This window comes from Malaclemys terrapin, chromosome 1 (assembly GCF_027887155.1).
Source record: "Malaclemys terrapin pileata isolate rMalTer1 chromosome 1, rMalTer1.hap1, whole genome shotgun sequence".
Lineage (NCBI taxonomy): Eukaryota > Metazoa > Chordata > Testudines > Emydidae > Malaclemys > Malaclemys terrapin.
Window position 1 is genome coordinate 294,935,547 of NC_071505.1, and position 26,989 is coordinate 294,962,535.

The 26,989-nt window shown below is 42.7% G+C and overlaps 2 protein-coding genes across 6 annotated transcripts in view; one reads left to right on the forward strand and one right to left on the reverse strand.

Annotated features, from left to right (window-relative positions):
- Window positions 1-26,989, forward strand: part of RB1 (RB transcriptional corepressor 1) — a 161,066-nt gene that overhangs the window by 94,350 nt on the left and 39,727 nt on the right. The gene's annotated exons all lie outside the window — the stretch shown is intronic.
- Window positions 1,510-4,452, reverse strand: LPAR6 (lysophosphatidic acid receptor 6). The gene has a single exon (XM_054014755.1). It carries the CDS (start codon window positions 3,792-3,794, stop codon window positions 2,766-2,768), a length of 1,029 nt encoding a protein of 342 aa, XP_053870730.1. The 5' UTR covers window positions 3,795-4,452; the 3' UTR covers window positions 1,510-2,765.

Here is a 26,989-nt window from a genome sequence, read left to right on the forward strand (position 1 = left end):
GCCATCATTTTCTGTTGGTAGAAGGATGGGGGCTGATGACAGGCTGGTGAGGGTGTGCACATATGCACACACCAATAATGAGACTCTCAGAACATCATTCTAAGCATCTTGTGAGGAGAGCAAGAAAAAGACAAAATTAAAGGCCTTTCAATGAAACAATGTAACAAAGCTACTGCACTAACAAGTAATTTTAAATTTTACTGCTCGATCCTTGTTCTTTTTGTGTGTGCTTGTACAGTGAGGAACTAACTTCGAAAGGTATCCGTGCATCTGCTAGTAGGCAAACAGTTATGTAAAATAACTTAGAACAACTAAAAAAATGTGAGTTTACAAGCTAAAGTGAAATAAGCGATTTAGATTATTGTTCTTCATAAGTATAACTGATTATAAATTTCAGTTAAATTATACTTTAAATGCTATTTTATAGGTGCCAATATTATATCATTAGGTTAAAAAGCTCTTTGAATCGCTGCATATATCAAGATGTATTACTAGTTTTAATTGCACAGATTTGCCAGTGACTTTATTAATCTGAATAGCATGTGTATAACTGTTGGATGCATTTCTAAAACAAGGTGGGTGGGTGAGGTAATATCTTTTACTGGATCAGCTTCTGTTGGTCAATATAATTTGGCCGAGTAAAAGTTACTGTTTCACCCACCTTGTCTCTCTCATATCCTGGGACCATCACGGCTATAACACTGCAAACAGATATATTCCAATAACTTTCTGGGTTTTATTTTTTTCTAAAGTCTGGTATGAACCAAAGAAAAATTTCAAGGTTGCCCGCTGAGATCTTTTTATAGCACTGGATGTACACTGTGCCTGTACTGTAAGGCACAAGTTTTAAAATTTTGTTTTGCAGAGTCAAACTCCGCTGTAAATAAGAATTTACTATGAAACTGCATGTTATACTGTGCTTTTTAGGAGTTAGAGTTAATGTCAATGATGACATACTAGTTCTGATTGTATATGTATTTCTCTTTTATTTTTCTCTGGATCCCCCATTTCATTTTATAAACTCACCCTTAGCATTTATGTTTATGGCAAACTTTTCTTGTGAGAATGCATTCAAGCTTTCCTGTCATCATGGAGGATTACCCAGGCCATTATCCACTGAATTCTATACCACATTTGTAGTATATACTTCAGTTTGTGATACCTTGGGTTTTCCTTTCTATATGACTGTGGGATAGTAATATTGCTGTATGGTTAGGCTGCCAAAGTCGTTCAGAATGAAATTCTGCTAAGGTAAGCTCTTTAAGTAGCACAAATGTACATTTTCAATAACCATAACCAATATGTATTTCTAACCTAAAATGAAATTTGAATAAAACTTAGTGATAGACACAATTGGACGATATACTTGAACATCAAAATGCAAGTGCAGTACACGCTTTCTGTAACATGAACTCAGCCTTCCTCAGATTGCCCAGAAGTAAGAGTGCTTGAATTGCTAGTAACATATCTACATATTATAACTGAACAGAGAAATCCAGAACACAAGTATACTTTAGTTCAATTTTTATTCCAGACTTTATCATCTTTGGGAGAAACCACCACTTGACACTTCTTTAACTTTTTAAATATTTATTATTTACAGTAAAGGTAAACAAATTCTGAGCAAGATATGCACAATACTCCAGCTTCTGAAGAATGTATGAAACACATGGCACTTTTAAACAAAGTTGCATCTTGCTTCAGATAAGCTCTTAATTCTTAAAAATTCCCGGATTTATTGCAGCAGTTTTCAGGCATCTCAAATAAATAAATATTTTTATTATCTCTAAATGTATAAGAAGCTCACATTTAAAAACCTAGACATCAAAATTATGGTGCTTATGTGACATACAGAACATCTAGGAGAGGGTACTTTACAATAAACAGCTAACTGCCATTTCTTGTCTTCTTGGAAAATAATATTTAATATGTCACCTAGGATATCTTTGTTCATGTGAGGAATACTCGATTTTTTTTCAATAGCAAAGAAGCACTTTTGAAGTTAAATTACACAACCCAAACAGAACACTTATTTTAGTCTTTGTTTTAGTCGTATTTGCTGTAGTTTCTTAGGAACAGTTTTGAGTTGGTTTTGTCAGCAATATTTTTATCTAAATAACTGACAAATCTTGTTTCAGTAACTTTACATACTTTTTAATCCATCTATAAATTTATTTTTACAAAGGAATAGCTTAACTTTTGTAAACCAATCCTACAAAAGATGGTGGGTATGGAACCTGTGGAACTGACACCAGAGTTGCAATAACTTGATCAATGCTTTGAAGAATCCAGATATTAAGAAATCCGCATGTAAACAAAATAGTTGCAGCCTAAAATAATGTCTTCACAATTTAATTTTTTATTTAAAGTGTTTTAACCTGTTAACAAAACAATGTGAAGACCTAGTCTTCTAACTTCATAATATGTTGAATTGTAAAACACTTTTGGGCCTTGTTAGTATCAACTTCGGTTTCCAAATATCTGTTTTTGTGTGGTTCAAAATTGTAAGGAGACACAGCAGGGACAAACAGGTCATGGAATCTGTGACAAAGGCAGAAGAGAAAACTGACAACTATAAAGATATTTGTAATTCTTGCAATAATTACATTTTTCTATGAAGTATGTTTACAAGTGACATTTAACTTTTTCCTATTTTTAATCGTTATATAAACAGTTTTTTAAGTGAAGAAAGTTTATTCAGTGTACAAGAAAACATTTTCACAGCTGAAGAAAGGTGCATTTCAGTCCCAGTATTTTCTCTCCATTTATATTGTAGATTCATTGTCAAATATTTTAGCTTTTAAAGTCTGGAGGCTGTGTTGAATAAAATTTTCAGTAATTTGAATTTCAGAGAATCTGGAATTGCGTCTTCTAGCTGATCTGTTCTTTTTTATTGAGTTTTGGATAGTGTCTGATGTAAAATAGTATACTATAGGGTCAAAACAACAATTTGAAACTGCAATGCATAGAGTGATAGGATACATAGTCCTGATAGCAGTTACTAATGAACAATTAGTCCATGGTTGTGTTCTCATAAGAGAATAAAGTATTAGGGTAACGTTATATGGCACAAAACAGAAACAGAATATCACCAAATGGACAAAAATCATTTTGAGTACCTTTTTTTTGCTTAACTTGTTCCGACTTAATGTACCTGGTTTATTCAAAGTCCTTAAAACCATCGTAGAACAGGTCACATTTAAGATCAGTGGAATAAAAAATCCCACAATTTCAATGAAGATAACAATCCTTAATATATAGGTTTGCCATGTATCCTTAGAAAAGTTTTCAAAACATGTGTTTTGGTTTTGTCCAGTTTTATTTTGGATGCTAGTAGACTGAAAAAAGCTTGCTGGCATGCTTCCTGCTAGTACAGTTATCCATACTGCAACACAGACGATTTTTGCATTTCTTTTGGTTCTAAGAGTTTTAGACCAAAATGGGTGCACTATGGCTAAAAAGCGATCTACGCTTATACAAGTCAAGAAGAAAATGCTTCCATACATGTTTGTATGAAACAAGGTGACAGAGATCTTGCAAAATATATCTCCAAATGGCCAGTTTCTTATTGTAAAGTAATAAATCCTGAAGGGTAATGTAAATACAAAAAGCAGATCAGATATCGCTAAATTAAGCATGTAAGTTGTTGTTTCATTTCGCATTTTCAATGTGAATGTAAAAATGTAAATAGCAACGCAATTTGATATTAGACCAAGGACAAACACCATGCTAAACGTACATCCATATAAAATATACTTAAAGGAGTCCTCAGTGGAGCAATTAGAGCTTTCCATTATAATGGCAATTTAAATTTGCAATGTTGAATTCCTTTTGTTGTTAGCAGCCCTTCTGCCGTAACTGCTTTAAAATCTCTGGGTAGCTTGCAGATGAATTTGGTCTGTGAGTGATTTCATAAGTTTCCCATTTTACTTTAAAACTTCCACGTTGAAACATGAATGTTGCAGTAGGAAGATACTGCTCTGGGAATCAGCAGGAGATCATTCTTTTCTTCCAAATTCCACAATAGTCACACATCCAGTCCTGGGCGATAATAAACATAGTCTTACAGGCAACAGATGAGGTCATCCTTGCATTTAATTCCACGTTCTTGTTTTCCCAGTTGTTAATGAAGCTGATACAGAACTTGCTGCTTTATGTTCAACTGCAAGTCAAAAAGTAGAGAAGTACTTTAAACGCAGATTTTCCAAAGTTGTTTAACTGGGAATGTGTAACTGAGATTCCTTAGGAAAAGATTTCCTGGGCTCTGTAAGATGTAGGAGTTTCCACCTCTTTCACTGCCGCCTTGCAGTAAAACAAGCTTTTCAACTTGCCTGCATGCTAACCCCCACAGGGCGGAAAGCAGGCTGCTTAGAAATTCAGAAATACAATTCCAAAGCGTGTTTGTTCTTGCTGAATTTAGATCTCCTCCTCAGATGCTGAGTGTGTAGTATGCCTTGCTTATTCTGAAAGGGGATGGGGGTGGGGGGAAGAGCTCAGTCAATTTGTAATATGACATCACAGGAAGAAGAGGCTGGACTTAAAAGAAAGAATGGTTTCAATTCAGTTTGCCTTTCTTTAATCAGATAATATGTCGGCAGGAAATATACCTCAGAGGCATGCAAATACTCAGAATGGTGGAGCAGTCTGCGATTAACTCTTTATGTAGCAGGAAAAAGTCCCTTGTCATCAAAAGTGCTTTTATTTTTATTTTTTTAATTATTTGACAAATTCAGTGCAAAATCTTTGTTTCTTTTTAGTTGTGAAAGACTTTTGGGCTGGCGGAATAACGCCCACATCTAAACATTTCATTTTCTTTGTTAGTAAAATTGTTATTTACATTTTGAAATTCTTAATGGCTACCTCTGAAATTTTCTTAAAGATATATTTTTGTAAAAAGTATCCTTCCTTGTGATGATACATAATGCTTATCAAGAAACAGACTAGCTGATTAAGCAGTTTTAGATCTTATTCTCTAAACACTTCAGCAGATGCATAACTTTCCTCATGTGAGCAGCCCTTTTTGAAGTCAGAGAAAGTCAATGGGGCATATTTTATTTATTTTTTCCTACGAGAACTGTTAATATATGTGAAGGGAAGATTATAAAGACAGTAGAATTGAATCTACTGGGGGAAGGGGGGAAGCAGAGGGGAGAATAAAGCAATATGTTGTGGGATTGGGAAGGAGAATTTAGTGAGCCTAACAATTAAAATCACACACAGCTAAATTTCTAACTAATAAGACATGTCTATTATCACCTCGATCACTGTGCATGTATGTTTTATTCCTTTTCACTAGTCTTTGTCTTTTTAAATTGTACATTCTGTGGGGCAGGGAAATAATTTTCCTCTGATTGTAAAGCACCTAATACATTTTCGGTTCTACCGCAATATAAGTAATATACCTGTTCTGATAATTTTGTAAAGTGAATCACTTATTTGTACTTTCTGTAATTATTCCTACTAGTCACTGCCTAATACAATAAATACATTTCTGCTTATTAAAATACTTTGTAAATTTTAAAGAGAACTCCTTTACAGGATGGCATGAGGAGACCCTCAGTTTAGATATGCTAGTCTCTTTCTGGCGCCAAAAATGTGTATTTCACAGTCTTAGAAGAAGAAATCCTTGTGCATGTGTGTGACTGATGCAGTTCTTTCAAGCTAAATGTTAAGCAATCACACCTAAGCCATGGCTTGGTTAGCAAATAGCGTATACTCTATTCCCATTGTAAATGATGGTAGGTATTAGAGAACTTATTCACAGGGGTGTGGCCTGGTTTTTCAATGTGAAGCTTAGCAATCAGAAGTCAGAAATGCATCAGATGAGGCTTACTGGCAAATTTCTCTTTCGCTCCAAACAGTTTTACCCCGATTTCTTGATGGAAGTGAAGCAGTTGAGCTCTACTTCCTCACATTTATGACCTGCTAAATGTCCACATTTGGAGACTCCTGTTAAACCAAGAAGCATACTCAGTTTTCAATTTCTAAATATATTGGAGCTGGAAAGATGAACTGAGCAGACTGTGGCTATGTGTGCGCTGTTAACTTTCAGTCACAGTGTAGGTTTTACTTCATGTTGTTGCTAAAAGCAACCAATTGTCTTGCTTACTGTAAGCAAGCCAATTATATAGAGTTATATTTTGGGTTTTGACTTCCTTATGCCTTAGGGGACTGATCCACAGCCCACTGAAGTAAATGGAAATCTTTGCATTGGCTTCAATGGTTCAGGCCCTAGGAGTCTTGAGCTCGCTTCTCTACTCAGGGGTTAGGTCCTCGTCTTAGTATGGACTGTGATTAAGTCACTTTCTTAGTAAAAGAAAACTATGGCACAAATATGTAACCCAAAACTTACAAACTTGGGTGCCTTAAATTAAGCCTCGAGGGCCACATCTGGGTGGGAAATTGCATGCAGGGCCATGAATGTAGGGCTGGGGTAGGAGGTTGGGATGGGGGAGGGAGTGTGGTGTGCAGGAAGGGGCTCAGGGCAAGGGATTGGGGTGCAGGACGGGTGTGGAGTGTGCGGGGGGGGCAGAGGGCTCAGGGCAGAGGGTTGGAATGCAGGATGGGTGCGGGGTGCAGCAGGGGCCTCAGGGAAGAGGGTTGGAGTGCAGGGAGGGATGCGGGGTACGGCAGGGGGTTGGGGTGTAGGATGTGCAGGGTGTGGCAGGTGGCTCAAGGCAGGGAGTAGGGGTGCAGGAAGGGCTTGGGGTTCGGGCTCCGGCCCGGCATCACTTACCTTGAGCGGCTCCGGGGTGGTGGTAGCACGCAGCAGGGCTAAGGCAGGCTCCCTGCCTGTCCTGGCCCTGTGCCGCTCCTGGAAGCGGCTGGCACCATGTCCCTGCGGCCCCGGGAGGCAGAGGGCTCCGTGCAATGCCCTTGCCTGTGGGTACCTCCCCCGAAGCTCCCATTGGCCCCGGTTCCCCATTCCTGGCCAACGGGAGCTGTGGTGGGTGGTGCCTGCAGGCAAGGGCAGCGCGCAGAGCCCTCACTCCTGCCTCCTCCAGGGGCTGCAGGGACGTGATGCCAGGAGCGGCATGGGGCCAGGGCAGGCAGGGAGCCCACGGGCCGTAGTTTGCCCACCCCTGTCCTAGATCCACATTTTAAGCACCTAAATAAGTTTACTAATGGAAATCAACTCATTTATGAGATTAAGCACCAATGATGTAAATGCCTAACTATGGATTTAGATGCATCACAAAGGCACGCAAGTCTGACAGTTTTTGCATAAATGACTTGTCAGAGATCACTCAGGAAGTAACAGATCTCTGGTCACCTGATTTCTAGGCCTGTGTTTTATTTAGCTAGGATGTCAGTGTATAGGCGGTAAGGCCTAGTGCATAGAGCACTGGACTGGGGTTTGGAAGGCCTAGGTTCTGTTCCTGGCTCTGCCAGTGGCCTGCTGGGTGATCTTGGGCAAGTCATGTCACCTGTCTGTGCCTCAGCCTCTCCATCTTCTAAAGCAATTTCAGATCTGCGGCTGAAAAGGCATGATCCAAAGCCCACTGAAGACAAAGGTAAACCTTCCAATTACTTCAGTGGGCTTTGAAGCAGACCCCAAATCAGCATAGTCACTAACTCTCTGCACCTCACTTTCCCGACAGAAAAGCGCTAAAAATTGTCCTGTTGCAGAAAGCACTGACTACACTATGGTACTATCTTGTGCTCCCTAATTATTGTATGAAATTAACACATTGGTGATAGCAGTGTTGAATGGAGAGGTTCAACTGTCTGACTACAAAGAGTTTGTGTTCAAATATTCTAGTCTGTCTTTATTTTGGAATTTTCTAAATTTCTCCATTCCCAAGTGCATCCTGTAATGAACAGTTGTAATCTGCTTTATAGTTACCTCCAGAAAGGTTACATTACTTACATGGACTTTTGAACTTTCTGGTTATGAAAGCTCTTGATTAGAAAACCCAAACATCTTTCTCTTTTAACTCACATTTTGTTTTGTTGCTCTGAGTTTCTTTGTAGAGTTTAATAGCCAAACTGGACTTCAATTAGCAACTGTTGGCACTAATTTGATGTTCACGTTTAGATAATTTAAATTTGCATTTTAGAAGTGTTTAAAAATCGACTGCAGAATATTCTATTTGTAGAATAATAAATGCTAAGTTAAGTAACAAGCTTCTGTTAATTCTGGATGCCTTTTGATTAACTTATTTTCTGCTTCTCATCAGACACTAATTGTAGCTTTTAGTGTGTTGTTTTCTTTGAGGCATTTCTTACTGATACAGAGGGTTCCAAGTGCCAGAAAACAAGTACTGGAAGTGCTGCATGATTCCATTCCATCAACCCAAAAAAGTTGTGGAACAGTGTTCTGGAGTGTTCCAGCAGTACTTGAGCACTGCAATGAATCTATTGTGATTGCATCCTTATAAAATGTGTCCAGGAGACACATGTGGTCCACCAAAAGTCTCTCTTGAATGTGATTTTTTTCACATCTTAAAAACGATTTAAACATTTTTCCTCTTAGAAACTGGCTCTCAAAGCATAGTTGTGATACAAATGCAATTCCATTGCATAACTACTTCTGTAAAAGACCAATGTGAATCCATAGGTTTTAAGGCCAGAAGTTACTAGTCCGGGCTGGGCAAACTAGCCAGCCCGCAAGCTCCCACTGAGGAGCAGGGTCTGGAGCTTGCCCCGCTCCGGCACTCCAGCCAGGGCATTGGGTTGGGGGTCACATCACGCGGCTCGGCCCTGCTCCTGCGCTCCAGCCGGCGTGCAGGGTCGGGGAGGGGTCATACCACGCAGCTCGGCCCCACTCCAGCCGGGGTACTGGATCAGGGAGGGGCTGCACCACACGGCTCAGCCCCGCTCCGGTGCTCCACCCGGGGCACTGGGTTGAGGGGGGCACATCATGCTGCTCCCGGAAGCCGTGGCATGGCCCTACTCCAGCTCCTGTGTGCTCCAATGGCCCTCTCTGGTGCTCCAATGGGAGCTGCAGGGGCGGTGCCTGCGGATGGGGCAGTGTGCAGAGCCACCTGGCCACGCCTCCGCATAGGAGCTGGAGAAGGGACATACTACTGCTTCTGGGAATCGCTTGAGGTAAGTGCTGCTCGGAGCCTGCACCCCTGAGCCTCTCCCCATGCCCCTGCCCTGATCCCTCCCACTCTTCAAACACCCTCGATCCCAGCCCAGAGCACCCTCCTATACCCCAAACGCCTCATCTCCAGCCCCACCCCAGAGTCCACAACCCCAACCAGAACCCTCACTCCCTCCTGGACTCCAACCCCTATTTTGTGAGCGTTCATGGCCCGTCATACAATTTCTATTCCCCGATGTGGCCCTCAGACCAAAAAGTTTGCCTATCCCTGATCTAGTCTGACCACCTGATATCATTGTATACGCCTGATATCCCAGGCATTTAAATTTCATGCAGTTAGTCCTATATCAAGCCCAGTAGCTTGTGTTTGGCCAAGTCATATATTCCAGAATGGATTCAGTCTTGATTTGAAGACTTTGAAAGATAGAGAATCCACCAATTCACTTGGTAATCACCCTTATTGTTAAAAATGTGTGCCTAATTTCTAATATGATTTTGTCTGCTTCAGCTTCTAGCTGTTAATTCTTGTTTTGCCTTTTTCTGCTAGATTAAAGCGCCGTTGAGCACCTAGTGTTTTTTCCCATGAAAATACTTATACACTGTAAACAATCACCTCTCAATCTTCTTTCTGATAAACTAAACAGATTGAGCTCCTTAAATCTCTCACTGTAAGGCATTTTCTCCAACCTCAAATATATATATATTTTTAATTTTTTTTCTGCATGCTCTCCCATTTTTCAACATTCCTTTTTAAATGTGGACACCAGAACTGGATGTGGTATTCCAGTATCTGTCTCACCCACACTGTACACAGAAATAAAATCATTTCTCTACTCCTACTTTAATACTCCTTTCTTCATACGCCCAAAAATGGCGTTAGCCCTTTTGGCGGTACCATTGCAGTGGAAGCTCATATTGAGTTGTTGGTCCACTATAACCACTAAATAGTCTTCAGCCTCTGCTTTTCAGGGTACAGTCTCTAAGTATGGCCTGCTTTCCTTGTTCCTAGAAAACTTTGCATCTGGCTGTATTTAAACACGTTTTGTTTGAATGGACATAGTTTACCAAGTAATCCAGCTCGTTCTGTATGACTGCCCTAACCTCATCATCATTATTTACCAATCTGCCAGTCTTTGTGTCATCCGCAGATTTTTTTCAGTAGTGATTTGATATTTACTTCCAAATCACTGATGAACTGTGTAACCCCACTGGAAGCACCCTCATTGGATGATGATTCCCCATTGAGAACCCCTTTTTAGATTGGTCAGTTAGCAAGTTCTTATTGTGAATTTAATTGGTATTGTATATGCTAATTTTTTTAATCAGAATGTTGAGTGGTACTGAGTCAAATGCCGTACAAAAATCTAAATAGATTATATCTAGTTACATTTATAAACAAATCTTGTAATCTCAAAGAATGAAATCAGATTTGTTTATTTTTTATAAAACCATGTTAACAATAATATTCCTATTCTTTAATCCTTTATTAAATGAGTCCAGTATCAGCTTTTCCATTATTTTGCTTGGAATTGATGTCAGGCTAACAGGCCTGTAGTTCCCTGGGTCATCCCACTTGCCTTTTTGAACACTGGCACAACATTACCACTCTTTCAGTCTTCTGGAATTTCACTGGTATTCCAAGTTTTATTAAAAATTAACATCAGCTGTCCAAAGATCTCCTCAGCCAACTGTTTTAGGACTCTTGTGTACAAGTTATTTGGGCATGCTTATTTAAAAATGTTTATCCTTGGAAGATGATGATTAAAGTACTCTATCATCATGTAATACAAGCACATCTTTGTTTCTTTCCAAATACAGAACAGAAATATTTATTGACAACTTCTATCTTTTCTGCATCATTAACAATTTTGCTCTCTCCATCTAGTAATGGGCATATACCATTAACAGAATTTCTTTTGTTCCTAATAGACTTTAAAAAAAAAAATCCTTTGTATTATCCCCAGTACTGTTGTCCATCCATTTTCCCCAATGTCTTAAGTTTCCCTTAAATTTTCTATACTTCATAACTTCTAATGTATATTGTTTGCTATTTCCCCATTTTTATATATTGCTTTTTTAAATCTTTAATTGCTGTCTTCACTTCACTACTAAACCAGGATGGGTTTCTTGCCAAAGTTGTCCTTTTTCTTGATTCTGGCTTTTTGGCCATCTAATAAATTCCTCTTAAAGAACTCCCAATTTTCATTCACTTTTTTTTGTCCAAGTTTTACCTCCCAGTATTTTTTCCTCATAATTTTCCTAATTTTTAGGAAATTAGCCTTTTTGAATCACCAAGTATAAATATTATTGGTTTGGGATGGTCCTCTGTTTGCTCAGATTGAATGTAATCAGGTCATGATCATTGGTCCCTGGGCAGCTACCACCAACTTCCAGTCCAGTGATTGATTCATCTGCATCCACAAAGGTTCAAAATAGTTACCTGGTGTTTGGTTCAATACCTTTTTGTGTTAGAAAATAGTCTATAATTATTGGAAACTAATGATGTTTTACTACTGGCTGAATGAGACTTCCAGCATATGTCTCCCAACAGTGGCTTTTTTTGCCGCCCCAAACGCAGCAGTCAGGCTGCCTTCGGCAGCATGCCTATGGGAGGTCCCTGGTCCCGCGGATTCAGGGGCATGCCTGTGGGAGGTCCGCCAGTCCTGCGGCTTCGGCATACCTGCCACCGAATTGCTGCTGAATCCGCGGGACCAGCAGACCTCCTGCAGGCATGCCGCCGAAGGCTGCCTGACTGCCACTCTCGCAGGGACCAGCAGGGTGCCCCCCGGGGCTTGCTGCCCCAGGCACGCGCTTGAAGTGCTGGTGCCTCCGCTGCTCCCAAACTGAAATACCCATAACACTTTTCTTTCCGCACAGAGACAGGTGCTTAATGAATATTTCATCCGGTGTCTGGCTTAATTCAGTGGTTTATAATAGACTCTCACTGATATCTCCTCCTGGACTTTGTTTGTGAGCACATTGATCCATATGCATTCAGGATCCTGTGGTTCTGAGTTATCAATAACTCTGAAATAGGTAATAGAGGCTTTAGCCTAGAGTACCCTCCCCCACGCTATCCTTCCTAAACAAGTTATAACCACCAATTTTAACATGGCAATCATGCCAGTTTCAGTAATACCAATTATATCAAATTTCTTCTAATCAATCAGCATTTCCAATTCCTCTGCATTGTTACCCTGACTCCTAGAATTGGTATATAAGCAGCTGAAAAAATTCTCTTCACGTCTGTCACAGTGGTTCAATTCCTTTGTGACATACTGTGTTTGAGTTTGTACTGCATTTTCCACTTTAGCTTAACTGATATACTTTGGTATAACATTTTGCTTATCATTTTTGAAAAATAAATTTTGTAATAGATTTCCCTCAACTATCATGGCTAGACTAACTTCTCTAAACTTAAATAGACAGTAAATGTTGATTTAAGGCGGTCAGGAACCTAGCCATACCCTACTGTGCTCATCACACCTGCTTGAAAGGTACTGATGGCTACCCACATGAGTTGTCCTCTGGCGGGTTGGGAGGGATGCTACTGCTGCTGTTGGGGCAAGCTGAGGGTCTCCGTCTGGCCTCATCCACTGCTGCTCCTCTTTACTTGGCTTTGAAGCCCATCCAGGATTGTATGTAGAGGACAAACTGGAGGACTTCCAGAAAAAGATACTCCAGTGTATAAGGCATCAAGTGAGGATAGCATTTGATGCATATGAATCATGTTGCTATCTTTAATGGTGAGAGGACTCATCCAGGAACTCAGGTATCTGATCTATAGCAAGACCTCTGATTTCTTTTTGTATGTTTCATAAGTGGGAGATAAACAGCAATGTGGCATGAATTTTCCTTTCCTTACCTCCATGAAACTTTAGTTATGTAGGAGGTCCGGACTCACCCCTGCAGCGCCTCCTGCCGGTTGTCCAGGGAATTAGCTCACCAGCCTCTGGAGCGCCCTCTGCGGGCGGTGATCCGCCTTGTCCTCTGCACTGGCCCCGTGTCCCTCCCAGGTCCTGCCCCCTGGCAATACCCACACACGCTGGGTCTCCCCTTCCTGGGGAACCCCCACCCCTAACCCCACCTCACCTCACAATAAGGCCACTGCCAGTCACCAACTAGCCCCCACTCTCTGGGGCAGACTGCAGTATAGGCCACTCATCATCAGCAAGGTTGGGTTTGGACCGGCTGCCTTGGCCTAGCCCTGGGCTGTCCTCTGCAACCCCCAGTACCCCTTGGCCTATTACCAGGTACCCTGTCTAGCTTCCTACGGCCAAGCCCTTTTTTCTCTGAAGGCAGAGAGAGACTCTACTGAGCTCCTGGCTCCCAGCCTCTTATATAGGCCAGCTGAAGCCTGATTAGGGTATGGCCCAGCTACAGTAGGGTTACCATATGTCCGGTTTTTCCCGGACATGTCTAGCTTTTTGGCAATCAAACCCCCGTGCGGGGGGAATTGCCAAAAAGCCGAACATGTCCGGGAAAATGCCGGCCGGGCACTTCCCCCTCCCGCGGCTGCTCTGCTCCTCCCCTGACTCTTCGGCTCTGTTTCAGAGCTGAGCTGCCCGAGCACTATGGGCTTCAGGCAGCCCCCTTGCCTCCGGACCCCAGCCGCTGGCTGGGCACTTCCCCTCCCGGGCTCCGGTGGTGCAGGGTCCAGAGGCATGGGGGCTGCCCGAAGCCGGTAGCGCTTGGGCAGCTCGGCTCTTAAACAGAGCCGAAGAGTCAGGGGAGGAGCAGAGCCTCCAGCTGTGGCGGCTCTGCTCCTCCCCTGACTCTTCGGCTTTGTTTAAGAGCCGAGCGCTATGGGCTTTGGGCAGCCCCCATGCCTCCGGACCCTGCACTGCCGGAGCCCGGGAGGGGAAGTGCCCGTCCGGGGGCGCAGGGTCCGGAGGCATAGGGGCTGCCCGAAGCCCAAGTACTACCGGCTTCACGGTTTGCCGGGCAGCCTCCAGACCCTGCGCCCCCGGCTGGGCGCTTCCCCTCCCGAGCTCCAGCTGCTCTGGGGAAGCGCCGGGCGGGGGCGCAGGGTCTGGGGGCTGCCCGGCAAACCGTGAAGCCGGTAGCGCGCAGGCAGCCCTTTTCGCGTGGCTGGGAGTGGGAGGGAGGAGGGGGCGGAGTTAGGGCAGGGTTGGGGCGGGGAAGGGGCGGAGTTGGGGCGGGGCCAGGGACCTGTGGAGGGTCCTCTTTTTTTATTTGTTAAATATGGTAACCCTAAGCTACAGCTGCTTCCCCAATCAGCCCAGCTTAGCAGCTACCAGCCTTCTCCCAGGGCTGTTTCAGACCCTTTCAGGCAGGAGCGGGTGTCCACCCCGCTACAAGTTCCCACTGGGATCACTGCTCTGCTGCTGGCTGTGCCTGACCTCAAGCAGACCCTGCAGACAGACAACTAAGAAGTTTCTCCTGTCTGGCAGGGCGAGAAGTCCTTACACAATTAGGCTGAGCAGAGAAACAACTTTTAGGGTCCCTTGCACTTCAAAACTGAAACAAATTTCTTAGCCACTTCCATCTACCCGGTCACAGGAAAGCCCTCACTTTCAACCCAGACAATTCACATAGTTAAAATGGGGCATTTCGTACCACACTAGAAGCAGTGTCCTTATCTTAAGCTGCAGAAGGTGACTTCCTGCAGAAACAATAGTTGAAAACCCCCAATCTTAAACGTGCTGTCAAGTTTTCAGTTTATATACAACTTCACTGGCTTGTTTTTTGAATATCTCCATCCTATTCAGGCAGACTGACATGATCTTGGATCATAAGGGAGAAATAATGAATATTTTTCTTCCTTATATCCAACACAATTTCTTTTAGCCATTGTCATTTACATAGTGTTATTTATATTTCCTCAGCTAAGGCATCCAAACTAGACCAGTGGTTTTCAAACTTTTTTCCTGGTGACCCAGTTGAAGAAAATTGTTGATGTCTGCGACCCAACGGAGCTGGGGACGAGGGGTTTGTGGTGTGGAGCGGGCAGAGGGTTAGGCTGTGGGGGTGAGGGCTGTGAGGTGGGGCTGGGGATGAGGGGTTTGGATGCAGGAGGGGGCTCTGGATTTGGGGGGGGCTTAGGGCTGGGGCAGGGGGTTGGGGTGTGGGAGGGGGTACAGGCTCTGGGCTGGGGCTGGGGATGAGGGGTTTGGGATACAGAAAGGGGCTCCAGGTTTGGGGGGCTCAGGCCTGGGGCAGGGGATTGGGGCGTGGACTTACTTCAGGTGGCTCCCGGCCAGGGGTGCAGTTGGAGTGCTAAGGCAGGCTTCCTTCCTGTCCTGGCACCGTGGACCATGCTGCGCCCCGGAAGCAGCCATAGCAGACAGTTCCTAGTCAGAGGCGCGCAAGCGGCTCCACGCAGCTTTTGCCTGCAGACACGGCCTTCCCGTGGTTCCCGGCCAATGAGAGTGCGGAGCCGATGCTTGGGGCGGGGGCAGCATGTGGAGCCCCCAGGCCCCCCTGCCTAGAAGCCAGACCTGCTGTTGGCTGTTTCCGGAGAAGCCAGACCTGCTGTTGGCTGCTTCCGGAGTGCAGCATAGTGACAAAACAGGTAGGGACTAGCCTGCCTTAGCCGGGCAGCACCACCAATGGGACTTTAACGGCCCGCTTGGGGGTGCTGATCAGAACCGCCGCGACCCAGTGCCTTACATTCTGCGACCCAGTACTGGGTTGCGACCCGCAGTTTGAAAACCACAGAACTAGAACGTCAATTATTCTTGGAGTCCTCATGATCTAGCACTTTGCCAATCTTCCAATGTTTTCCTCTTTCCTTTTTATTGGATTAAGTTTCAAAGTGTTGGTCCAATCAGCTTTTCAAATATGGAAAGCCCTTAAATAAGCCCCATTTAAAAAACATGTTTCTTTAGCAGTTAATCTGTGGAAAGAGTTTGTCTTTTAATGACCTTGCCTCCACTTCTTTAGTGAGGGCAAGTTTTTCTTGGGCATACTTTGATGTCTGGGGCAGGAGGAAACAGCTGCCGGGAGGCTAATATAGTTATAAGAGATTTTCCTCTCAATCTGTATCCTAGCTCCAAGACTGAAGGTAGGATGGAGGATACATGTGTAACCTGGTCCTCTGCTAGAGTGAGGATTGAGTTTGGGCCCTTGATCAAATGCCAGTACTAGCAAAGATTGAGCTTCCATCAGCAAGCCTCTTGGTGTCTCCAGATGGGGAGGAAGAAGGAGGAGCCCATCCCTGCTTTTACCAACATCAGATTAAAGACCATGAATCATCCCATGGTTTAGCAGAGAATGGATTTGCACATCTCTTTAGCTGGCTACTGCCTTAGTGGCAGCACTGCTTCTGTCATCCTCACTTGTACTTAATGTATACTGGCTTGTTGATAACCACTTGTGGGTGGAACATGTACGCCAGCTACAATAATGGAGCAGGGAGACAGGTGGGAAATTTCTGTCTGTAACAGGCTCCCAGCATCACAGCTGGGAGACTGCCTGCCAGCAACAGCTGCTACAGCTTCTGCTTCCTCCTACCCCAGAGAGCACCTTGCCCTCAATAAGCAAATGAATAGGGTCATTAAATCCTAATGTCCACCTAAAAGTGAACGGTTAATTAAACATTTTATTGAAATAAAACAATGTAGGGCTTTCATTACTTGAAAGCTTTCCAAATTTTCGAAGTTGTTGTGGCCATAAGAGCAACACCATAAAAATGTGTAATTGTCTTTGTTGTGGTAAGTAGCAAGTCAGTTGCCAGAATCCTGTATGGCTTAGTGTCAAATATAAATAAATTGAATCCTGGACATGTTTTTTTAATCTAATTTATTCTGATAGTGTCAACACTACTGTAGTTCTCTCTGTCCTTTAAGACTATTTAAGCCAATAGAATTCAACATGCTGTTATAACAAACTTAATTTGCTGATAGGTGACTCACCACCATGGGAATCTGTGTACCCAACATGCCTTAAACTGTGTCATTAAAATTTCATGTAATGTTTCATGTATTTGCTACTTAGCTGGTCATCAACCATGGCTGCTACAGACTCAGAATGAGATGCTTTTAAAGACGTTTAAATCTTTACTATTAAGTTGATGTCTTTGGTGATGAGTAGTGATTTCAGCTGTATTCTGGCTACTGTACTAAATAGTTTTATTGTGAAATGAATTTATCTCAAAGTTTAATAGCCCTTTGAAACTATGCTCAAGAACTTTGATTAGTTAGAGCAATGATGTGGTTTTGTATTGAAGTTTTCTTTATATCAAAATACATTGCCATCATGCGATATGATTTGGCATGTTTGAAGTCATTTCTGTTTCCTGTATTATGAAATCTCCCAAATATTGGAGGAGAGAAAGGAAGATGAATATGTTACTGCTGAGAAATATTTATTAAACCATGATTCTGGAATATACCTGTTTGCATGTAAACTTGTTTGAAAAAACTAATAGTCCACCAGGTTCTTCATACAAGGAATTTCTTGCAAGCATTTATCATCTAGTTATTTTCAACAGATGAGAGATGGCAGTAGGAAGTATTGTATCTATAGTTAAACACAAATTATGTAAATGTTTCTTTTTAATATATAGATATGTAAAAAGAGGAAGGAATTTGTTATGGTTAAGACATGGGACTGTGAGTCACTAGAACTATTCCTGTGCCACAAACTTCCTATACTAACCTTGAACAATCTGCGTACACTCTCTGTGCCTTAGTTTCTCTGAGTGAAATGGGGATTATACATGTTACCGCAAAGGGATAGGCAACCTTAATAATTGTTATAAAGTGTTTTGAGATGCTTGGATGGAGGCCACTAAATAATTGCTAATTAGTATGATCATTAAAATGCACAGTGAGTAGGAAAATGTTTTTAAAGAAAATTCAAAGTGTGCACATTTGGAAGCATAGATTATTGACAAGGGAAGAGGAATTGTTAAAGGATTTCAGTTAATTTAGCTAAATAAAATGGACAATGCTAATGGTCAAAGTATGCAGTTAAGTAAATTGCTAGGTAAAAGTGTTTTACTAACAGATTTTTATATAAAATAGCAAAAAAAAAAAAAAAAAAATTCTTCATGGAATTGTACCAGTTTATATTTGTGTGCTGTATTTAGTACAGAAAAAAAATCGTAATTAGCTGTGCGCATTGTTCAACACTGAGTTATGATCTTTGATTCATAGAGATGGATGTGGAATCAAACTGAGCGACTGGCAATCACCAGGAACTATCGCCAGTCCCTGAAAGCCTCCAAAACATTCTGTTTTCAAAAACAGGATGTTAGAATAACTTTTTAGATCTCTATTTCAGATAAATTTCAGACAGCTTTGGGTGTGTTCCTTTATTTCCTAATTTCCGCTGCTTCCCCCCTACCCCTTGGGGAGAACTGCTTAATTGCAAAGATAAAAAGTGCTTTTCTCATAGCTAAATCACACAGTGGAACAACTTTCAGCAGAGCTTTAAAGATTGCAGAGAAAGGGCTTCGGCAAAAGGGCAACTCTATAAAACAGTGGTCCCCAACCTTTTTCGTCTGGCGGGCGCCAGACGATGAGCCATGGAGGACCGTGGTGGCGGACGAGCATCTGCCGAATGTCAATAGGCGTCGCCGCCGAAATGCTGCCGAGAAGCAGCGTCATCCAGAGGCGTCGCCGCCGAAATGCCACTGAAAATTGGCGGCATTTCGGCAGCGATGCCTCTGGATGACGCTGCTTCTCGGCGGCATTTTGGTGGATGCTCGTCCGTCGGCCAGTATGCAGGCGCACTTAGACGCCCTGGCAGGTGCCATGGCACCCGCGGGCACCGCATTGGGGACCCCTGCTATAAAATGTTGCTCTTTGATTTAAAAAGGCAGTGTTAAGAACTAGATAAGTTCCTGGAGGATAGGTCCATCAATGGCTATTAGCCAGGATGCACAGGGATGGTGTCCCTACCTTCTGTTTGCCAGAAGCTGGGAATGGGAGACGGGATGAATCACTTGATGATTGCCTGTTCTGTTCATTCCCTCTGGGGCACCTGGCATTGGCCACTGTCAGGAGACAGGATACTGGGTTAGATGAACTTTTGGTCTGACCCAGTATGGCCATTCTTATGTTCGTATGTTATGTTCATATCTAAAGTTTGGGATATTTTTGGAGTTTAGAGATGAATAGTTTCCTTTATTACTTTGAAAGATTTGCTAGAAGTTGCAGAGCAAGTGGAGATAAGTAATAAAGCTACAGAGAACAATGCTGCACATCAAAGACGAATGATGAAAATGATTATCCACCACTTCCATTCAGGGTTGTAGTCTGCCATCAGTTTTTAAGTAGCACTTCCCACTGATTTAGAGTTCTGCTTAAAAATTGATTTTACAACTTGTAGTAATGTTTTAAAGTGAATAACTGTTAAAGAAGTCATTGTTGTTAGTAGGAAAATGGAACCATGAAGAATCCTTCAGCACATGCAAGATTGTAAGATATTGAGGGTATGCTAATTAGGGTAAATTAATTAGTAGGCTGGAATAGCAAAGGCAAGATCTCAGCATAAACAAAGTAGTTTTTACTCATGGTCAAATAGAAAAAGGGAGAGAAGAAAAATCTGGAAAAATAGATGGAATCTCTAGATTTGTTTTGGCACAGTGGTGAAAAGAGTGATTAAAATAATAAATTTAGAATTATAGGAAGAAAACATTAAAATCTGCATGTGAATATTTCCTCATATCTTCAGGCAAAGACATAGTGGCACCATTAATTCAGTGTTAGGAATACTTAATCACAGATTAATGAGAAAAATCTATTAATACTTGCATACCAAATCAGCAGTTTGAGGTTTTAGAAACTTCAGAATTCATTGTATGGATCTGTTTGCAAAACAAGTAAAAAAACCTAACTCCATTATTACTTTGTAAAATTCATCACATTTGTAGCTTTTGGGAACTAAAGAGTTAGTTCCCACTGATAGTAATCTAACAATACAACAAATATTATAGCATCGAGGAAAATTAAAGCAAAGGGTGCCCTTTTATAAGTTTTTGCATCAGCTACCTGCTTCTCTCAGAGGGAATGGAGAAGGGAAAATATAGTACCTATCTTTAAAAAGGGAAACAAAGAGGAACCAGAGAATTATAGACTAGTCAGTGTAACTTTGATACCTGGAAAGTTACTGGAACAAATTGTTAAACAATCAATTTGTAAGCACCTAGAGGTTAATAGTGAAGCACCTGGAAGTTAATAGAGTGATAGGTAATAGGCACTGTGGGTTTGTCAAGAACAAGTAACCAACCGAATTTCCTTCTTTGACAAGGTTACTTGCCTAGTGGCTGGCCAGAAGCAGTAGATGTGATGTATCCTGATTTTAGTAAGGCTTCTGACACAAGTCTTCATGACATTCTCATAAGCAAACTAGGGAACTGTGGTCTAGATGAAATTACTATAAGATGGGTGCACAACTGGTTGAAAAACCATACTCAGAGAATAGTGATCAATGGTTCTTCTTTCAGTTGTGTCCCTATAGTTGTTCCACTTCAGGTGCACATGCATCTCTCGAGCCCTTGATCGGAGATTTTCCATTTTCAGTGTCCATTTGGCCTGTGCCATACGCTCTGTACAATCTCATGTTGCACATACTGGGTATATAGAGCTGCGTGGAGAACCACCCTCGGTTCCTTCTCTGTTGTCTCAGGCCAAAACAGCATTCTAGTATTGTCCGCCTTATTGAATTGAAGCTTCTGATGATGGCGCATTCCTTTCGAGCCATTTCCAAGTCAGGTAAGGAGACTGCCCCCTGTACATGTGTCTCTAGACAGATCCAGTGCTCCTTCAACCTCGACTGAGGTCTCCGCTAAAAGGGGGAAGACTTCAGAGTACTCAGGAAAGGCTCCAAAGAAGATGGACTTTGTCTCCCACCACAAGGAGATGGCTCCCAGAAGGCCCCAATCTCCCACTAAGTCTATGGTGTCAGACACCTTGATGTCTAGACTCGGTACCATGGAGGTGATGGACTCTTCCTCCGGTACTGGCAGGGCTGGGAGATCCCGGAGCACTTCAGAGAAGCTTGGCTCCAGCTGGGCCCTGGTACCATTGGTGAAGAACAGGGAGACCCAGGACAGATGCTCCTCTAGAAAGGTACCATCTACTTCAGACTTGGTGCCTTCATATTTGGCTCCATTGGTACTGGCAAAATTGAAGTGCCAGACACCTTTGGGCCCAGCACTTGCATGCTCAAATCAATAGTACCATCCACTTCAACTGTTGCATTGGTATTGACACCTCAGTACCACAGGAATTCTTCTACTCCAGGGACTTGTCAGTGTTAGAAAAGTGGGAGTTCCTACTGCTTATGGGTACTGAATAACTCTTGATACCGAGACCCTGGTCTTTGGATTACTATTGCTTCCTGGTACCACAGGATTCTCCAGCCTTTTCTGTTCTCCTCCCTCTTCCTACCCCCACCCCCCCATTGGAGGACATTGAGGAGGATGAAGGAGACATTCAGTCAGTCTCCTCCTTATCAGTGCGGTGTTCCCCTTCACATCATTACAGAAACCCATACTTTGACAAGGATCCTTATTCACGTCAGGGATGGTGGGATCAGTTCTGGATACCAACCCTTTTCCCATATTGGCCCTTGCAATGGCCATGCTGGGATCTTTGGGCAGTGTACTGGAAGCAGTTTGCCAGACCTCCAGCTCCATTGTACTAGGAGACTAGGGTTACACAGTCTCCTTCACCAAACTCCCAACATGTGGAGAACTTTGAGGAACAGGAGGCTAGGGAAGACAAAGTTCTCAAAACTTCTCAAGAAGTTCCCTCAAACTTCTATTTGGTTCTCATATCCGAATGAGGCAGTCATGCCTCCACCATCATCTACATATGACAATTTCCACCAATTCTCGGACCTTGTGAAGAGGATGGCTGATACCCTCCAGATAACTCTTGAGGAGCTTAAAGACTCACAACACAAGCTCCTGGAAGTTCTGCCATCGGCAACATCCATCAGGATTGCACTCCTGGATCCAGCAAAGACTGTGTGGCAAACTGCTGTCACCAGCCTGCCAATTTGTAAAAAGTATTATGTTCCCCCGCGATTCAGAATTTTTGTTTCCTCACCCTGCACTTAATTCCTTGGTGATGGATGCCATAAATAAGCATCGTAAACAGCACTACTGACCAGAAGAGGTTAGACCTTTTTGGCCGAAAGGCATACTGATCCACAACCCTCATCAGGCAATCATGGCCAAGTATGATTTGCAACAAGTTTGTAACCTTTATAGAACATCTTCCACAGGAGCGTAGAAAGCACTTCCAGGCCATCATTAAGGAGGATTGATGATTAGCTAGAACCCCTCTCCAAGCATCCTCGGATGTCATGGACATGGCTGCTAGATCCACCTCCACAGCAGTTAGCATTATGGCTCCAGCTGTTGTGGTTCAGAATACTTTTGAAGACCTCCCGTTTGATGGTCTGAAGCTCTTCTTGGGGACTAAAGATGAGTCCCTGCACACACTGAAGGACTCCAGGGCCACATTGTGGTCTCTGGGTATATACAATTCTATGAATAAGAGGAGATTTAGCAGGTCTCAAACTGCCCAGAGATCACTCCCAGCCCAGTTCTCTGGATTTCACACTCATTGAACCCACTAGAAAAAGACAAAAATTCCAGAGGAAAAGAGCTTCTCACCCTCCTTCAGCAACACCCAGTCATCATCAAAACAACAATTTTGATGGGTTAGTCAAGGGCTTGACTCCTCTCTCACCTCTAGTTTGCAAGCTGCAACCTTTTGCGCACCTTCCCTCTTTTGGAGACCACCTTTCCCATTTCCAATAGGCCTGGTAGTACATTACAGCAGACAGGTGGGTTATGAAAGTTATAATATTGGACTACACCAGCCACTTTACGTCCCTGCCTCCCTCTCTCCCACCCACATTCCCCGTCTCTCTTCAGGGACCCCCTCTCATGAGACTATGCTGAGTCAAGAGATACACTCTCTCCTTCATTGAGGAGCGACAGAACTGGTCCCATTCCTTCACAGGTGGAAAGGGTTTTACTCAAAGTATTTTCTCATGTCAAAGAAGGATGGAGAGTGGAGACTGATTTTAAGTCTAAGACAACTGAACACATTTTTAAAGTCTCAGAAGTTCACGATGGTGACTCTGGCAGCTATAATCCCTTCTCTAGAGGCAGGAGATGGTTTTTTGGTCCTCGACCTACAGGAGGCCTATTTCTATTGTAGCAATATGTGTCCTCCCTTGCACACTCCCCATCCCAGGAAATACTCATGTTTCACTTTGGGCTAGAATCATTTTCAGTATTCCATTGTGCACCTAGTAACTGAAACTGGCTTGGAGATTAATCAGGCTTGTTGTACAAAACATAATGAATGGTGGCTGTGTGAATGTTATGCTACAGTCGACACCAACAACACAAAAAGAGGCTGGGTCCAATTGAAACAAACAAAAAAAATTAGTCAATGAGGTGGTACGAATAGAAGATGTGGTATGTACCCTAGGATATTCCAATTTTTCTATACATGGACCTACTTGCCCTGGAAGCAATACAGGATTTTGTGTGAAAGTCACTAGCGCAGTCCAAATTGGAACCCAGGCCTTTTGGCAAACAAGTAGTGTCAGCACTGCCACTGAAATTATTACTCCTCCTGGAAACCCCCCACTGGAGCAATTACAATTGGACATGCATGATTTGACGGCAAGAACCAAGGAAGTATTAATACCCATAGCTCATTTTATCCAACAACAAATAGAACAAGTAGAATGTGCACAAAGAGAGGTGGAAACACTTTGGTGGACAATCCCAGAGGCTGTTACTCTGCACCCAATAGTCAGGTTACTTAGTGTAATATTGATGGGAATACAAGCCATAACAGTAATTGCTCTGATGGTAATGTGTTGCTACATGCAACATCAAACCAAAAAAGCCACAGTACAACACCGGGTTGAGAAAGGAACGGAACTAGCTATCAACACTGCTATAGTTATGAATCATCATTATAAGGAATAATCAAATGCTTATCAATGTTTTAAATGTAAATGTTTGTACTTATATCATTTGTAAGTGTGGATGGATATCTGTATACTTGGATACTTTGTGAGGTGTGTTGGACCAAATGTGTCCTATAAGGAATGTTTAAGGTACAAGCATATATATATATATATATATATATATATATGTGTGTGTGTATATATGTACATTATCTACATATGTATACCAACTATTCACATTACTCATATATTATCATTGATCGCAAGTTATAGTGGGAATATATATGGTATTCATCTATTCAAGGAAGTGATCATGTAATCCCTCATATATATAAATCCCTATATTACTCTATAAGATATAAGTATAATACACTTATAATCCTGACCAAAGCCCTTCTCATCGATGACCAACTAAGTATAAAGGCCTCCTCATGCCGCCCAAAAAGTTATCAAAGACCAACTCTAGACCCGACATATCAGTCATGGTCATGAGCCTAACGTTCCCAGGCTCACCATAAGGGACTAGACATAATTGGAAAATAAAATCTGTCCATCAGTCATACAAGGGAATGTGCAGACTAAGAGACAGATGGGGCATAAATGTGTGGATGGTAAAGTAAAGTGACCACATAAGTGTTTAGCCCACTGGGTCATCTTGAGTCCATGCATTATGCTTTTCTGGGACGACGGGTAAACGTCCTCCCCATAAAAAGACAAAAAGTGGGAGAATGTAGTAGAAAGAGAGCCTGAAACATATGGCCTTGTATCAGAGGCTTGGTATGAGGCCTGAGGCCTGCACTAGAAGTAGTGGTCAAAGCTTTGCTGATATAAAGCAAAGTTAAGTTATGAGCAAGAGGCAGGCCCTGCTCACAGAGTCTGGGAAAAACAGGGCTGATATTGCAGAAATATACATTCCTAAGTAGTGCTAGTCACTCACACAAACACATTCCAGAAGGGTGGTACCAGAACACTTTGAGACCAAACTCATTCCCCAAAGATAACAGTAATACACTGACCTATCCTAAAGATGAGGTCAGGATTACAACATAATGGATAGAGGTATTTTGACCAAACCAACAGGTACAAGGTGGTGATTTGCTACGTCAGAAGGTGGCACCTAGCTACATCAGTGGGGCAATATGTAAGCTGTTTGCATTGGGGTATAAAGAGGTATCTTAGAGGGAGTGTGTCTGTCTGGCCTAGGGAGGAACGGAAAGTTCCTCCTTTCACTGAGCTGGTCCATTGTTACGGGCATACGTGTATTAGTGATCTGGTAGAGTCTGCGGGATACTAGTACCATGCATTGTCAACACTAAACTTTGCTGGGTGCCTTCGTATCGTAACAGATCTTATGGTCATTGGGCGCTTCACTCGAGGTCTGCTGGGCCAGCTACCTGCGCAGAGCTGGGACGGCATACAGAGGGAACAGACGCAGCCAAACCTCTATCAACACTGAGTACTTCCCTTCAGCCCTTCTTTGGCCCCAAGGATGTTCACAAAGGTTCTAGGAGTAGTAACTGTTTATTTTCAGTTAAAAGCAATTTTTGTCTTTCTGTATCTTGATGACTACTCAAGAGCCAGTCTTAGGAAGCAGTACTAACTTCCACCTAGACATACTCTCTCTTCCAGGAATTGGATCTCCAGCTAAACGATATTAGGAAAAGCTTTCCAACTATAAGGCTAGTTAAGCACTGCAGTAGCTTACTGAGGGGGGCTGTGGAATCCCTTTCATTCATGGCTTTAAGAACAGGTTAGACAGACACCTGTCAGGGATGTTCTAGGTATACTTGACCCAGCCTTAGTTCAAAGGGATGGACTAGATAACCTTTTGTGGACCCTTCCAATCCTACATTTCTGCGACTCTATGGCTCTCCAGGATCATTGTTGCCTGGACTAATGAGCTAAGTTACTTTATGAAGCAATCTTTGCTTTATAAATTAGGAGCCCTCACATACAAGATGGCATTGGCCTCATCCTTTCTGCTGATACCTCAGTAGACTTATAAACTATGGTTTTCAGATTGACCTCTAATGTAGTGGCATGCAGACATTTATTGACGAGTAGTGGAAGAAGGACCCTCCAGCCAGCCACACGCTAGTTATGCCAAAATATTCCTGAGGCAAGTTGTTTGACAGTCTAGAAAGGAAAAGCAATCTTTGCCATCGTCCAGACAGTTACAAAGAGGAGGAGATAGGAGAAGACATTCTTTCATCCCTTCTCTCATAACAAACCCTGTAGGAAATGTCAGATTTATAGGGCTTTCTGTCCTAGGGTAACTTGGGGAAAAAGTAGTTCTTCCGCTAAATCTTTAGATGTCATTTATGTGGAAGTGTATGATCACCTGTTTTGACTGTGTGGTAGGGTAGCCTTGGTCAGAGGAAAGACTATACTAGTAATTCTAGAGTATTGTCAGGTAACTAAATATATAGAAAGATTAGGTCTAGGTAGAAACTAAACATTCATTATTTCAAGAGGAAGCCTGTCCAAGGGAACTTGTAAAATAGGATGGAAATTAATTTTTATGGAGTGGCAACCGAAATCAAATTAAGACAGATGAGTCTTGAAATGATCAAAGAATAGGATGTACAATCAAGCTGGTAAAATAATGAAAACCAACATATATTCAGTTGCCAGTCCCAACAGATATAGAAAAGCAGGTGGCAGTGAAGCCATACTCTCCAGTACTTACTACTGTGACTGGTTCCCTACAGGGTGCCACCTGGAACTGGGGTAGCACCGAGACCTGTGGCTCACCACCCTAGACTCCCTGTCACACTGTGTTGCTGTGGCAAGCTGCAGACCCGCTCCCGGTCCTATACCTCCTCTGGCATCCACGCAGGTAGGGACACACCCAGCTGTAGTTACATGCAGGCTCTCTGACCAACCACTGCATGAACCAACAATAGAGAGGCTACAGCCAAAATAATCACCAGCTCCCTAGCCTAGGACCCCTGAGCTGTACCATGGTCAAAACACCGACCAGTATGAATGTATTACCCGGTTCGCCCCTCCCTCAATGTGGAG